This window comes from Dromaius novaehollandiae, chromosome 10, assembly GCF_036370855.1.
Source record: "Dromaius novaehollandiae isolate bDroNov1 chromosome 10, bDroNov1.hap1, whole genome shotgun sequence".
In the NCBI taxonomy this organism is placed as follows: Eukaryota; Metazoa; Chordata; class Aves; order Casuariiformes; family Dromaiidae; genus Dromaius; species Dromaius novaehollandiae.
In genome coordinates this window covers 21,849,702-21,865,679 of record NC_088107.1, presented here as the reverse complement: position 1 = coordinate 21,865,679, position 15,978 = coordinate 21,849,702, and the positions used below count along the sequence as shown (strand labels likewise).

General features: G+C 37.4%; 1 protein-coding gene across 6 annotated transcripts in view; it reads left to right on the top strand.

The window, feature by feature from the left end:
* Positions 1 to 15,978, top strand: part of SCAPER (S-phase cyclin A associated protein in the ER) — a 193,762-nt gene that overhangs the window by 77,969 nt on the left and 99,815 nt on the right. For all 6 annotated transcript variants that reach the window (XM_064517566.1, XM_064517565.1, XM_064517564.1 and 3 more), the window contains exon 21: positions 12,090 to 12,226. In XM_064517566.1, coding sequence (XP_064373636.1) covers positions 12,090 to 12,226 — 137 coding nt within the window. The remainder of the gene's footprint in view (positions 1 to 12,089; positions 12,227 to 15,978) is intronic.

Below are 15,978 nucleotides of genomic sequence, written 5' to 3'. Positions count from 1 at the left end.
TTTTTTTTTTCCTTTTTTTTCCTTCTGAGAAACAGAGGGCTTGTTTTAGAGCAGTTAAGTGTTACTAGAGGAATGGAGTCAGGCCAAGCATTTGTGGTCCAATATTGTTTACGGATGTTTCATGTTTATTGGCTAGTTGCAGTCCTTGCACCATGAGAACTGTCTGGCCCTGTACTTTTCCTGTGAAGCTGGTGGTGCTGGAGAGGCTGCCGTGCACCGTCACGGAGCTCTGCCGCTTCCTCCGCGGGGCAGTTTGCAGAACGTCTCTCAGTGCTTTGCACGTCAGTTTGAGTTTTTTGTACTTTGAGCAGCAATAGCTTTTTATATTTAATATATTATAAAGTGGTGTTGTTCTTGGCAAAAATGTACATGATTAATTGTTTTTTGGCTGTGTCTTTAATTGTGATAGAGCATTGCCGGCAGCTGCACCTTTCCTCCTCGTGGCTCGGTGCCTCGAATATTCACAGATGGGATAAGAAAAACTGCTGTTGGCAGGGCCCACTGCACTTTCATTTCCCCTGTTCCCCGCTGCCCTTGCAGCCCGCGGTGCTGCCAGGGCCTTCCAGCCTCGCTCCCCTGCGCTGAAGGACGCTGCTTCCCGTGTTCACAGTTCTGATTCCCATGTAAGAAACGTATGAATTTATGGACATGCTGAGCTTATGGACAAGCAAGGTGACTAGCAGTGCTGTCTGTAGTAGCAGTAAGAATAGTATTTAGTATAAACATGTTAAGAGGCAGGTTTTGCCCCTTACATAAAAAATTTAATTAAATTCAAGAAGCAAATGAAAAAGTTTACTTTTACAATGAAAGTTTAGTCTTTAGTTTCAAATGTATAATAATTTTTTTATGCTCTGTATTTATCCTCATTCCAAACTTGAGCATGTTCTAACATAGGAATGTAGTAAATAATTAAAATCTTGATTTTGAGAGAATAATATGTAAATGTTCATTACTTTTTTTAAAAAACCCTTTTCTTCACAAATAAAACACTTATCATAATTCTTATTAATGGTAACATGTGCATACCTCTCTTGTTTTGAAACCTGTCGGTGTTTGGCAGTGTATTATCACTTGTGATATTGTAATAGCATTTGATCACATTTGATTTGAGCTTTAGTGACCATTTGTGTTTCAAGCTGTCATTGGTTATAATGCTGAAGATCAAATTTTGCATTTGGTATAACTCATAGTCTATTGTAGCATGTGTTTTTCATATTAAATATTGTCCTAGCTTATGAGGAAAAAATAGAATACTGAGGAGTTTTGTTCAACTATCTCATAAAATCATGAACAAATATTCTTGTGGTGACATGATTTAAAATTGTACTGTAAAAAACTCATGAAAATTTGGCAAATATGTGCTTTAACTGATCATACACAAGTAAGAAAATATTATTCCTGACATTGGTAATAAATACTGAAACCTTTTTTAAATTATTTTTTGCAATTACAGAATAATGTTTATTTTGAAACAGGTAAAGATGCATGTTACTCCAAAGGCTGTATGTAGGTTTCAGAATAGCTGCCTATTGATTTGCTAGGATACATTAGCTGTATGTGCCTTACATTTGTACAAAAATAAGCAGTTCTGTATTGATTTTTTTCATTGAAATGGTAAATGACTTGTAGCAATTATAATGTGGTCTAAGCTAACAAATATTTCTTTATAATCTTCCTCATTTGGGTTATTTTAATATTGATACCAGAGGGAAAGGAAAAACAAGTGTTGGGAAGTTCTGAAGACTGAATTTAGGTAAACAGCTGAAGTCAGACATTTTTCAATTTTGCCTTGGTCTGTAGAATTGGGTTAGAGAACTTACAAGAATGCCTTTTCTTTCCAAACTTGAGGATTCAAGGTTGGAAATAATACAAGAATAATAAGAATAACCAGTCTTAAGGTCTTCTGGCATCTCTGCTTCAGTCCTGGCCAGAATCCAGAAATATAGAAGGGAATGAAGATGAAAAATAATAGGAGAGAAAAAAAATTAAACTTTTCAAATTCCAAGGTCATTTTGGCTCGTCTTTTGGGGGTGAAAGTCCAATAGCCGGAAGGGATTTCCATTTATATGAATTGGTTAGTTTACACATAATGGAAACATAGCTAATGAAGCAGTATATCAGATTCTGCATATAATGGCCTATAGGTTGGAAAGGTCAGGCTTCTACACGCTCATCGTTGGGCAGTAGGATTTAGCCGCAGTGCTGCTTCATGGTAGCACAGGGCTCTACAGAGCTTGCAGAAAGCAGCACAAGATGTTCGATATACTAAGTCACTCCTGTCCGTGCCGGACTAGCTTCAGAGCGGATTGTTTTCTGAATCTCCCTTCCCTGGCTGTTACTGCTGTTTATTAGGAGGTGTATGGTGCTTCGTGAGCGCTGGCATGGAGCAGGGTGTGCTCGCGAGAGCACAGGACCTTCCGTTACGGCTGCCCTGCAGCAACAAATGCCAGGCTGTGATTTTCTTCTCATCCCGAGCAAATACAGATGCTTTAGTACAATATGACCCTACCTATGCAATCTTGCCCCAGGCAGAATTCATAGAAAGACAGCACTTACTTAAAAGAAAAAGGAAATAAGTGTTTGTGTTATGCTCACTCCTAATTTTAGAATGAGGGAACTTACGCTAAGAAGAATTCTGTGCTTGGCACATTTTACTTGTGTAATGTTCTATAAATATGCATCGTAATTTAATAGTGCTACTATAAATATTTGATCATTTCATTATTTGGTGTTTTTCTGTGGATCATTAGTACTTTACCAATAATTAAAATACGCCAGCTTAAGAAGTGTTTAGTAGAAAATGTTTCTTTGCCTTCTCTCTCTGCTTGTTCTCTTTCATTGAAAACTGTGGTGTCCTGTAGTGTCTGGATACTTCAGTGGTGTTTCCGTGTTTATTTTGCCCTTCATCTGGGAGCAGTCTTTTTCTTGTAGTACAATCTTTTGTCTTGTGATCTGTTGATACCAGGAAACTGTTTAAGTGAAGCTTATACACTTTAAGCCAAATTCTAATATACTTCAACATACATAGCTGCAGACCAGAACTTTGATGTGGTTGCTCTTGTGCAGCCACATAACAAAATGTAGTCATGTCACAAGAAGGGTTTCAACCGCTAGGTAAAACAGAGTGGACACACACGGATGAATACAGAAGCATGAAAGAAAACAGTCAATGCATATGAGCAGCCAAGCTTTTGACTTTTTTTAGGGATTATGCCAAAGTAATTTTAAGAGAGGTTTTGTAAGAAAACACTTAGAGCTTTGCAGGTTTTTGAGGAACTCTTTTAAAGTGTATGAGAGAGAAGGAGAAGACACAAAACTGCTTATTGGAAAATTTAACACATCAGTAATGGAGGTGGCCATCGTAGGACAATTAAAGGTCTTTGGGAATGGCCTTTTACATACAGAGTATGAGATAGATGGGAAAAGACTTTGAAAATGAATAGCTTTACATCTAATGCAGAGATCCAAAAGTGTCCTAGCCAAAGAGATTGGATAGGAAAAGTTTTGCAGCTGTATTCTGGTTGGATAAATACATATATATCCAACATTTCCTCCTTCTAGGTCAGAAGATGGATGTTGCTGTTGTAATTCAGACATTAGGGAGAGCTATACAAGAGTATTGGTCATGTGAATGGGTAACAGGTACTGTGAAAATGTGTGCTGAAAATTTAATATGTAAAAAACATTAATAGGTAAATTAAGGTACAAAAAATTAGACATCGCCTGGAAATGAAAGCTTGGAGAGGTAGATTTGTTGCCCAGCTGACACATTTGGAGGGTGGAATACTGATGTTGAACAAAGTGATCGTGGCAGGGGGTAGTAGGAGCAGGCTGGATCCTCTTGGGAAGTGAAAAGCGGGGCTTGAAAATGATGGGGAAGTGTTGGGTGGACTGTGCGAGGAGGGCATTGCTAGTGAAGAAAGTCACCCTTGCAGTGGGATTCTTCGTGCACCTGCTCACCTGCACAGGAGCAACACTGCAGGAAGTCGCCGTGGTCTAGTGAGTCTCGGTGAGCGGGACTGAAGCTTAGGGGACCAAAAAGGGAACAGAAAGAAGGCAGAAAGAAGGAACTCGGCCAGAAAAGGGGTAATGTGGTGGAGATGAGCATTCAGGCTTTTTGGTGAGCTGTGAAGAAAAAAAGCACTGTGCATTAGCTTTCCTCAACGAGTAACACTCACCAATAGTGGGGCAAGTGAGTAGGTGATAGCATAGATGATGAGAGGAAAGATGCTAGACTATGGTGGTGTTAAGAAGAGAAATTGGAAAAGGAAAGAGCTGTAGCCTGAAAACAACAGGAAAGAAATTCAAGAGAGTAACCCCAAGTCAGCTTGATCTGGTGGGGAGGGAGACGAGGGTTTGCATGCAAGGAGGAGTGATCTTTTTAAGAAAAGAGGAAGGAGGCAGGGTGGGAAGTGGCATAAGCAAAGCACATGCTTTTAAGGTGTTGCTTTAAGTATTAGCAGTGCTAAACAACCTTATAAATTGCATTTCTTGAAACAGAGGCTTTGTATAACTGGACTTCCCCTTCAGCTGACACAGGCAATGCTTGAAGTCGCAATATGTTCACTTATTTCTCATTAATGCCAGTAGGAACTATTAGTGGATATCATAGATGAACTGAAGTTATATTCTTTGTGGAAAATCTTTGCTGTATCAAGGCTGATGGAGAGTGTGTGTATTGTTTGCTGTACCAAGTAATCCTGTAGATTTAATCAAATGTCACATCAACAAAATATGAATTAATCAATCTACCGCAGGTTGATACTTGGTATCATTCAGCAGTTTTTCTAGGGACAGAGCATTGTTAGCTCTTTTTACATATATATATCCATCCCTTTTTTAGTGTCACGCATTGTATGAAGAGGGTGTCAGCTGGGAAGTTTGTTCTCCAGCTGTTGTATTTCACTTGGTTGACTAAGGGTCCGAATGCAGGTTATGATGTGGTTTAACTCATCCAGGCTGAACTGCACTATACACAACCATGTAATGTCTCAGCATTTTGTAGTATTTGAGAAGCTTTTCATGGAAAATTTTTGCAATTGAGTTTGTTTTGTAGTCTGAAAAAATTACTCTGTTTCAGAGAATATTGATAGTAATGCTGTAATCCTTGTAATATAAACATGTCATATAAGAAAAAGGTAATTTAATGTGTGGAGAAAAACTTATTTGTAAAAAGTGCTTGGTCAACTGAAATTGTTAAGTTCAAGATATGAAATGAACTGAGTAGTTTTTCTGTTTCAGACAGCTGAATTGGAGTAGGCAATATCCAGCAGGAATGTGACTTCATGGGTGACCTTATTAGTTTTATCTGTAATGGCTTTGGCAACTCGTTTTCTCATGCAGTTTGTAGATGAGACCCATCTGTTGCATTTGGAAAGTTTCAGGATTGTCAGTGCCTAAAAGTCAAAACAGTTGGGAATGGAGGAAGAAGAGAGGAAGAGCAAAGACTTTTTTTTTGTAAATAGTCTAATTTCTGTCTTGTCTGCTTTGTTGTGCTTGCAGTTTTACATGTGTATTTAATGTCAGCTTATATCAGCTTGCAGAGTATTGAAACTTGTGCAGGAAATTTATTTCAGTTGTTTTAAAAATGTCTTCAGTGTAATACAAAAATTATTAGAGGTCTGTATGGCTTGATTTATAAAGACCTCGAATTTCAACATGTGTCTTTACAGAATGTCATTAAATATCAAATCGTATATTTACAAGGTTACTTTTACATTTCATAAGCTTTCTCAACTCCAGATAGTTTGCCTCTGGGAAAGAGGTACAGTATATCTTGTAATTTTTAAAAATAATGTACTCTTTGGTGAATATATGTAAATATCTCTGGAGAGAAGTAACGGGAGTATTTCTACTCGACTGCGTTACTGAGCAGTCACCATACAAGAACATATGGAGGAAAGTATAGTGATGATGAATAAAACGTTCAACTCCTGTTTCCATATTTTGTGGCTGTATATCATAGTGTATTACAGACTAACTACTCTTTGTGGGATAGATCCTGCCATCCTCATGAAAGCTGAGTAAAATCTTATTTACGGTGTGCTTGATCTCAGTTGTGCAACTTAGAGGATGAGTTACCAAGTATGAAAAATGGTGGCAGAAATGTGTTACAAAATGATCATCACAGCTAGTTCTATTTTAATCTTGTGATAGAAAGTATTGTATTAACAGTTTTCCTGTTTGTTAATCCTATATTCTACATAATGCTTTGAATTTATAACTGGCTGAAGCCTCCAAAGAGCTGATGGTTTCGTCTGTCAGGATCTGCTCAGCATGTCACAGAATCAGGCCAGTAATACTTTACCCCTTCACATTGTCATGAAAACAACCCCCAAAGTGCTGCTGTGGAGAACGTAAATTAGTCTTAATATTTCTTACTGCATTTAGCATTTACTTATAAAATTAAAGGGTTTTAGGAAGAAGTGAATGGAACTATTGCTTAAATAAAAGCATTCAGAAGAAGCAAGTTTACTTTCTAAACACTGTACTGGCTTGACACGCTGTTTCATACACTTAGAGCAGTTAGGTTTTTGGTATGTTAACCTGTTCAAGTAATGGTCATGCAAGTAAAATTACTTTTCAGATTATTTGAAGGATTGGATGTACTGTACTTTATTGTGGCTAAGTAGATTTTAAAATCTTTGGTTTTTTGTTGTTTTTTTTCCAAATGACTAGTAGTAGCTTAATAAAACATTAAAATAATTATTTTTACACTGCTCTTAAGCATACTAGAGCAGCAGCTAGCTTCGCAGACTTAAACTGTCATTCAATACTAAGCTATTAGTTATACTTGTTTCACACCCGAATGGTGGTAGAGCTGCCTAATGTGATAATCCTGCACTTTGGTCTACCTTCAAATAGTGACCGTTTTTTGTGACACAGGGTGTTATTACTCATTAAAATAAGACTAGAGGTGTAGGTATGAAGTTTGATACTAATCCAAACCACTGCGCTGGAAAGCTGAGAGCTCCGAGAACCGTCCTTTGCTAAGGGGCTGGAGTTCACGTGAGCAAAGCGTTTTGTAACCACCACGTGGACGACTGACAGCAGGACCTCTCTTGACCCTCCCAGGCGGGTCAGTGAAGCTGCTCGCTGAACTCTGCAGTTCTCTTCGAGTCATCTGTTAAACCGCAGATCAGATTAGGAAAGACTTCGCAGTCTGCTAAGGGGGTACGAGGCTTTGTCTCCTGCATCGTCCCTACCGAGCAGAGGCTGGTGGGGTTTGTGGTTGCCGTCGTGCAGCACGAGGACAGCAGGTTTGCTGCACCTCAGAGAAGATGTTCTGCCCCATTTTTAGTACAGTATCCGTTTCAAAGCAGAGGATTAACCTCATTTTACTCTTGCCACCACTTTGAAGGATATAGTAAAGAGTTTGAAAATCTGATGAACCAGAAAATCTGTTTCATGTTGAACAAAGATTTAGAATAGTTTTTTTCCTAACAATAGTCTCCGTTAACTTTGTATGACTATAATTGCTTCATACTGATGTGGCTCATAGGAGGTCGTGTAAACTAATGGGAATTTACAGTGCTAAAATACACTAAATCAGTTTGGAAAGCAGAGGTTTACCTATTGAATCCTATTGATATAATTGTCATACCTTTTTTAATAACTGAGCATCCACAACATGTCAGCAGTTAGGTACCTTGATGCTTAGTGTAACAAAACGGTAATAAAATCTCAGTAGGTTCTGAGCAAGTACTTTGTTTTCTTAACAATGAAAAACTTGAAACCAACAATTTCCGGTGAAGTTTGAGCCTTGTGACCAGGTTTAAAAAAAAAAAATCAAGGGGAAAGCCAGTGAACGCTATTTTTTGAGCAGGAGTTGATGTCAAGGGATGCCTGTCCCTGAGCAGACAAAAATGAACTGGAATTACAGTTTCAGCACCAGCACTGGCGTGGGTCATGGCCGGTGCTGCTGGCAATTAATGAAAACCAACTTAGCAAGAACTGGGGTGCTTTGCTAGTCTTATACAATCATGCTCCAAGGGGCTGCAGCCTTTTGAGCTATCCTTAGGAAGCTTTCCTTTAAGCACTTACTACTAAAATTAAATGGATGGAATTTCATGAGGGAAAAATGTTTGATCTGGGAAATTTGTTTAAAAAAGCTGTTGGTGGTATTGCTGCCACATATGGAAGTGACTGAATTTCTATTGTTTGAGCAACAAACATTGAAAAACATAAAACATTGAAAAAAAAATTTTCAGATGTCTTGGGAGTTATACAGGATAGGCAGTGTGGCCAACTTAATGTTACATTTATTTTTAGAATTTACTTAATTTGTATGCTTGATTTCCTATGTCTAATATTAATTCAGCACTCATTTTGCATGCATATGATTTAAGATAGAAATTTCAAATACTGTTTTGACCAAATATATATCACTAGGCTAGATCACATTATAATGCTTTACAAAAATGAAATAGTCTTTTTCCAGGAAATTTCAGAGATTTATTTTGTTTTTAACAGGCTTATATATTTTCTTGAAACAATGAAAGAGCCGGTGAAAGAAAATATAGCTTGTTTTCTGGAAAATATTGTCTATAAATTTTTTAACACTTCACCTGTTACTTCAAATTTTAAGGATATTTACAAAAGGGGAAGGAATAACTTTTGATTGTATCACTAATCATTTTCAAAAATAAATTGTGCCCATAAGCAATGACACGTTTATTTTCTACTTCACTATGTGCTCAGTAGTCTGTAAGAGACCAAATAGTTGCTATATGAAAAATGTAGTAAATGTATTCTAATAAGTGTTGTTAAAAGTAGTCATTTCTTGTAGTTTGTGATAAGAACCTGATACAATTGGCTTTAAGTAGTCCAAGAAGCCAAAGTGCAACATGGAGGTGTGGTGTGCGCGTGTCGTCGCTAAGAGGGCATTTCAGTAGTGTGGGTGTATCCGTTACGGTCTCTTACTGTCAGAGAAGCACTTACGGTACCATGCCGAACATGGGGTTACCCATGCAACGGGCTGCCTTCCATACTGCCCGTGGCCAACCAGTATCATAGCTAAGTTATGGACTGCTTCAGACAGCATTTCTTTCCGTCTTTGAAAATGGTGCTGCTTTGCTCTGCCGTCTGTCAGCCACCAGGCGATGCTGGAGCACTCTGCTTTCTGCTTCCCACGTGTGTCATCTCCCAGGCTCCGGAGCGGGGACACAGGTAGCCCAAGAGCAGCAGCAGCACGTCCCCAACAGCGGCAGTCGTAGCTGAAACTGTCTTGAAAGATTTTTCTCACTTCAACCACAAAATGGATAAAATTTCTTAGACTGAAAGTAAAACAAAAAACATATAACATGTTTTCAGCCAAAACAGACTGATTAATTGTGGGCATTGTAAAGTTTCAAGTAGGTCACTTTTTAAATTGATTTGATTAAATTTGTAGAAGTTTCTTGCACTGACAAAGATCTGAAATACACTGGTAGTTCGGAAGAACTTGAATTCAGTAATGCACATTTAAATTAAAAGGTATGTTTAGAAGGGACACTCAAGTAGAAATCCTTCTTTGTCTTTGAAATCTAACTTGATGGCTAAAGTACTCTGAGTAAACTTCAAACTTGAGAGAAGTCATAAAAATAAAGAGTCTCAACAGTTTAGCAACTATTCTGCTTTTTTCACATTGTCTCTATGTGTAGTTACTGAATAGTCTGCCATTTATTGGAATTGTTACAGGCCCCCCCACACCTGCTTATGGGTATTGCATGTTGTACATGCTCTCTTCGTGTCCTTTGGATTTTGTGAGCAGGTCTATCAAAATTGAGAACGGCTTTAGGAGACTAGCTTTGTTGGTTATGCATCTATAAATTACAAATACTCATTTTAAATGTATGCCTTGAACTGCACTGGGCTAATCTATACAGTTGTTGAAAGTAACTCTGAGGACACGGGAATTGTTTTTAATAACACTTTTAAAAAATGCTGAAACAAAGCATTTATTTAAAATCACATGATATAATGACATTCACTTTTCTTGTATCCCTTCATGCAAAAAATGGATTATTTCATGATTAAAGCTTTTCCTCTGTGGGCAGCTAAGATTTTAGCCAGGTCTTATGTAAATGCTGATTCGTTAAGTGAGAGGAAAAGGAACATTCCCATCCATAAATTGTAATGTTGTAAGTGGTGAATACTTTTGGTGTATTTAGACACAAATTAAAAGAAGCCTAGTTTTTGATGAGTTAAAATCATAGACCTTGACAGATTATTTCATTTAATATAATGAATTATGTTGGTAGGGCCAGGCATTGGTCTCACTTAGCTGTAAAAAGGCAGCTTGGAGAAGGAAGAGGGTGTCAACTTGGAGGTCCTACTCATTAGACAACAGTTTCTTTAGACTGAGGGACAAGTAATTAGTCTCCCTTTCCTCTGTGGTGCCTGGGATGTGTTCTCTCTGGTGTGAAATAATCTCTTTCCAGTGGTTGAGCCCATTGTGTTTTCTGGGCTCTATGCTGTTGGCAAAGAGCAAAAGAACTAGCATACGGCAAAGAGCAAGTCCCGGGGCTGAGGCACTCAAGCCCGCTTAAAAAAAACAAAAAACAAAAAACTTCATATTAGAGTGAGAGTTTGGGGGAAAAATGAAAACGTCTTTGCTGTTAGCCATCTTCACGTTGAATTCAAAGTCAGTTGTTCGTTAACTTTTTAGTAATGTAGAGGTCAGCTTTCCTGGAAATGCTACAGAAATTAACCTTCTCTACTTCCTTAGTATTACCAAAGAAAAATAAGCAGGATTACGTTTGCTGCAAACAAATGTAAAGTGCAGATTATATTAGCTCCAAATAAAATTTTGAAATACCTGTAAGGATGGACAGTAAAGCTCTTGTATTGCATCAAATCACTCGTGTATACATACCCTCTTTCCAATATTGGTTATCATGATTTTTGGAGTAAAAGCAAGAAGTTGTTGACCAAAATACAGTGTATATTGAGGAAGGGACCTGGAAAAATTCAGATGTTGGCTAAGAGAGGATAGCCTGAGAGGACAGGAGGCCAGATGACTTTCTTCTCAAAACTAGGAGCACTTGTAGAGGAGAGCAAATGATGTTGGCATTGTTGCCACAGGCGGTGAAGACAGCTTTCATTATCGTTTGGGACAGGTTAAGGCATTCAGTACATCTGTTAATTGGTCTGGATATATCCCTCCATGGTCAGCACTGTGCAGTTCAGGTACGGGCTGGCCACCTCCCTAGTGGGAGCAGGAATTACAGCCTCCCACTGCAGCTCAGATTGCTCTGAAGTATTCCTGGAAACCTTGTACAATATCCGGCAGCTGAATCCGGTCCTGAATCTTCTGATTTTGTGTCAAAATGCAGAATAGTTACGTGTAAATACTAGTGTCTTGTCTCTTACTGTTTACAGGATAAATTGGTGTTTTAGTTGTGTGTGTGCCTGTTTCCTTAGCAGCAGAGAATTTGCTTTGAGTGGTGGCTTTTAATTTTACTTTGTCTAAGTTGCTTTGCATTTTTCAGAAAGTAAGCAACACTTGCATTTAGCTGAGAGTGTCATAACTAGTCTTTAACTGTTTCTGTAAAATAGTAACAAAATTGTCTTAAACCACTTAGAAATGTCTAGAATTTAAATGTCACATTACTGCAATAGTTGCATAGGAATAAATGAAGAAAAGTAATTTCTTGTTTTTAGAGTTATATGTCATCATCCTGAGTTAGGTACTTTTGACCTTACCTTAGGTTTTTTTTTTTTTCCCCTCTCTGTCCCTTTTTTCAGCAATTTAGGAGTTTAGTCTTAAAGAAGGCATAACATGTTGCACTAAAATAGTGAGATAATTAAATATTTTCAGGTTTTCATATTGTGTTCTCCTATCCCCACCCTCCCCAGGTCTTTGAGGGTTTTTCACCTATGGTTTTTGCTGTTATCTAGTAGTTCTCTCAGGTCTGTTTACTTGTACTATCTGTCTAGAATATAAAACAGAGTGCTGCTAATACTTGAACTGAAGTTTATATAAAAATCTTTTTTCTTCATTTTCTCCACCTTTTGTTAAATACTTACCGCTGTTGCTTCCTGGAAGGATTATCTGTAATCTCTGTCACATATTGTAAGATTAAATATTATTGCAATATTTTCTGCAGGAGCACCTGTCACTAAAAAAGTACATTGTGGATATTGTGGTTGAGAGCTCTGTTCCTGTGGAACCGTCAAAAGACGGAGAGGAGAAGCAAAAAACTAAAAAGAAAGCCAAAAAGCTAAAAGCACGGATGAACTCCAGGTAGTACAAACTTTTTTTTTGTAATTTTTTTCTGAACTTTACCTTTTGTCCTTTAGTATGAGTGCAATGGAAGGCAGAAAAAAATGTTTAAGCTATTTGCTTTGGGAATGTCTTGAAAATAACACTGATGAGCCTAATTTATGACCACTTTCTCTGATTGAGAAAGAAAACTGAATATCGATCTGGAGCCCTTGGTTTCACCTGTTAAGAGCTTTTCTCATAATTGGATGCCAGTGCCCTGCCAAAACTGTAGCTTCTTCTAGCATACAATAGCATGTTTAAAATTGTGTAAACCATGCCTATTTTTCTTTCTAGCTATTGATTTTTAAATGAAGTATCAAAGAAAATCAATAGTAATCAACAAATAGAAGTCAGCCTGCTGTAGTGTCAAATCCCATGGCTAGACTTAATCATTTTTTGTTGCCTGTCACAACAAGAAGAAAGTTTAAAATATCTTAAAATGGAAAGTGAGTTGTCAGACCTGCAGTATGTCATTAGCCTAAAAAGTGACATCTGCAAATCAGTATGATATGCAACACGTCATTATATCATGAACTGCAGTGGCAGTCTTTTATAGCTGAAGAATTCCCAGATGAGGTTAACGCTTCAAGTGAGTATTATAATTTGCATTTGCATTTATCTCTAAAAATACTTTTTAAAAGGTTAAGTTCATTGTTACATATTTTCTTTCTTTTTTTTAACCAAGGAGGGTTAAAGATAAGAGAAAGATATCTGGGTTTTCAGAGCGACTATAAAAGTGTGATAGTTTATTAACTTATAATGATGTTGTTAATGGAAAGTTAAACCTTTAAAAATACAATATCTTTGCAAATAATTATTGTTTAAAATCATTTTTCCTCTTTGGATGAGCAAATCCACTGTCTGGATGTCAAATTAGAAGCCACTGTTGCAGTGGGTACTATTTTCTTCCCGGTTTCTGATTGCTCGAGATGGAGGGTTATTCATATTACCTGTTGATTTACTGCAGCTATTGAGTCCAGTTTTATGTTCTTGCTCAGGAAGTGCTCGTGTTGAATTTAGTCAGAGATTTGTCAGACCTAGGAATACGAGCTCAAGTAACTGTTTGTTACCGGCAAAATACTGGCAGTATTTTGAATTCTGATGTGCTGACTCACGTGGGAGTCTGATGTATTTGTCATCACAAATTATGAGTAAGCCATAGTTGCAATGGGGCATCATTTTATAAAGGTAGTATACTATTGAAAAATACAGTGAAAGCGTCAATATCTTACAGGAGTTAAATTAGGGGGACATGACGTGCAAATTCATTCATACTTATTTTAGTTTTAAAGAGTGACTAAACTATTTTTATGAGGTCGTTGTCCTTGAAGATAACTGTGAGTTAACTGGAAGATTTCACCGTAAATTTTCAAATGTGTTAACACGAAAGACTTGCTAATAAAGATGTGATTTAGTCCAGTACCAATATGAAGCAAAGGTTGTTACATGGAATTTCAACCAAAAAAATCAATGAGAAAAAGAATGCCATTTGGGAAATTAATTTTAGCTGTGCAAGTCTTGCTTTACTTCTCGAGTTGGTGTAATTGGCACTTGAGTAAGTCGTCACAGGATTGATGACAACTGCCTGGATGGTTCCTGTATGTAAGCTCGTTACTGGTGGAATGGGTAGGTTTTCCATGTTCAGAAAATGGAAGAGGATTATCTTAAGCGAAGTGGTTAAAGCAAATGGAGCAATAAGCTCACAATTACAATATGAAATGCTAAATTAATAATATAGTAATCTACTATGTTTCTGTCCAACAATCCAGACAGTAATACCACCAGGTGGCTGGGAGTTATTGTTCAAAATCAACTCAAAACTTAGGTGGGATGTATAGATTAAGTCCCTAATAATTAATTTATTGAGAATGGTTTGAAGGTGAAGAGTGTTTTATGTCCATATTTCACCTAGTTTCACAAATGTTAACAGCAGATTATCTATACACCATGATTTCACAGGTATTTGCAACTGCTACCTTCTTTAGAAAAAGAAACTGTTGTAACAAAGCCTCCTATAGCTGCAGACTTGAAATTATATGTTCACTTCAGTTCCTAGGCAGCTATTGCATTTTAAACTTAAAAGAAATAAGCAACTGCATTAAAATAGGTTCCTGTTGCTCTCCTGAGTTTCTGTATCTTAAATCACAGTCACAATGTGAAAGCAATGAAGGGCAAAGGTGAAAGAGGGGAGAAATTGTGATCAATGGGTTATTAGATATGTTGAGAATTTTTGTTAGTCTTATTAACAATATTTATAACCCTAAGCCATTAAACTGGTGCTATAGAAGCAACTGATATATAGCTAGGTAAATTATCTCAGGCTAACATGTATGTGCTATCAGAAGAATACTTCAGTGCCTGCATGGCAGACCAAGGACTGAAGAAGCTAACCTCAAGCAGTAGAGGTGTAGTGACCAACTAGAAAGTATATACGGTTGAGATAACTCTTTGCAATTTGTGCACACTGCAGTCATGTGCATTTAGTAATAAATATTTTAGGTGATTATTCATGTTTGATTTTTCTGTGCAAAACTCAAAGTTAAAATGTGTTGATTTTGGCTAAGAGACAGGAAGGAAGGCAAAAGGTTAATAAAGGAATCTCATCTTCATGTTTTATACTAAATTCAGTTGTGATTAATAGCTTTATTAATGATCCACAAATCAGAGCTAGTCATAATGTAACAATATTTGCGTATGGCATGAGTTGTTTAGGTTAAGCAAGCTGAGGGAAAATTTGAGTAATTTTGGAAGACTTGGTCCACTTAGGTTAACAGAAAAATATAAGGAAATGTGCTGTGTATGTATCTAACAGAAAATAAGGAACTGTCTGTGAAACTTGCCTCAAAGAACCTTGATAAAGTAGAAAAAAATCTCTCGCGAAGAGATATCGAAAAGACTGGGATTGTTTCGTTTGGAAGGAAGACAGATCAGAAGAGACCTATTACAACAGAAAATGAAATCAAGGCACAAGAATTAAATTTTTACTGAATTGTTTTGTTGCAGTGTAGCAATGAAACACATTTCCCACTGGAAGCCATCATCAGAATCTTAGAAGGATTTGAGAAAACAGTTGGACATTTGTAAAATTGGCAGGAAAGTCAAACAGCAGCAGTTAATATTCAGAATAGCTTGGAAGTTAATATGAAACATCATTTTTATGGGTGAAAGTTATTTTGGGGCAGACTCTTTTTCTACTGAACTTTTGTCTTGAGGGGCTTTTGACACCTTCCGTTGGAGATTGTGATGGGGCCAACTGATAGAGACAGATCCCCGATCGAATCACAGATTTAGTCCAGCATGCCAACTGAGTTTTCTTCAGATGTGTTTGCAGAAGTTTTCAAAAGCCCTTCCTTTTGAACAGTGGAAAGAGATTTCCCAGTCAGGAGTGATGGTGTTGCTTGTTCCACTGGGAACAGAACTTCAGGCAACTAGAGCAGTAGATCACCCTTGCACCCCTAGAGATGCGCGTTGCATCTGTGCAGTCTTCATTTCAGAATAACAATTGAATATAAGGGCATTTTTAATGGATCAAAAGCAAATGTTTTTACTGTCTTCTGAATCACTTTCTGTATTACTGTAGTTTCTGTATTTGTTCTAGCGTGTGTGTGCATGTGTGTGTTGTTATATCAAGTTAAGGGTTTACCACTGTGAATCCTACTTTGGTTGATGGACTGGTAGTAGTTTTCACCTGGCGGCTCAGGTCAGCCAGAGGCAAAGAACCTGTGGTGAAA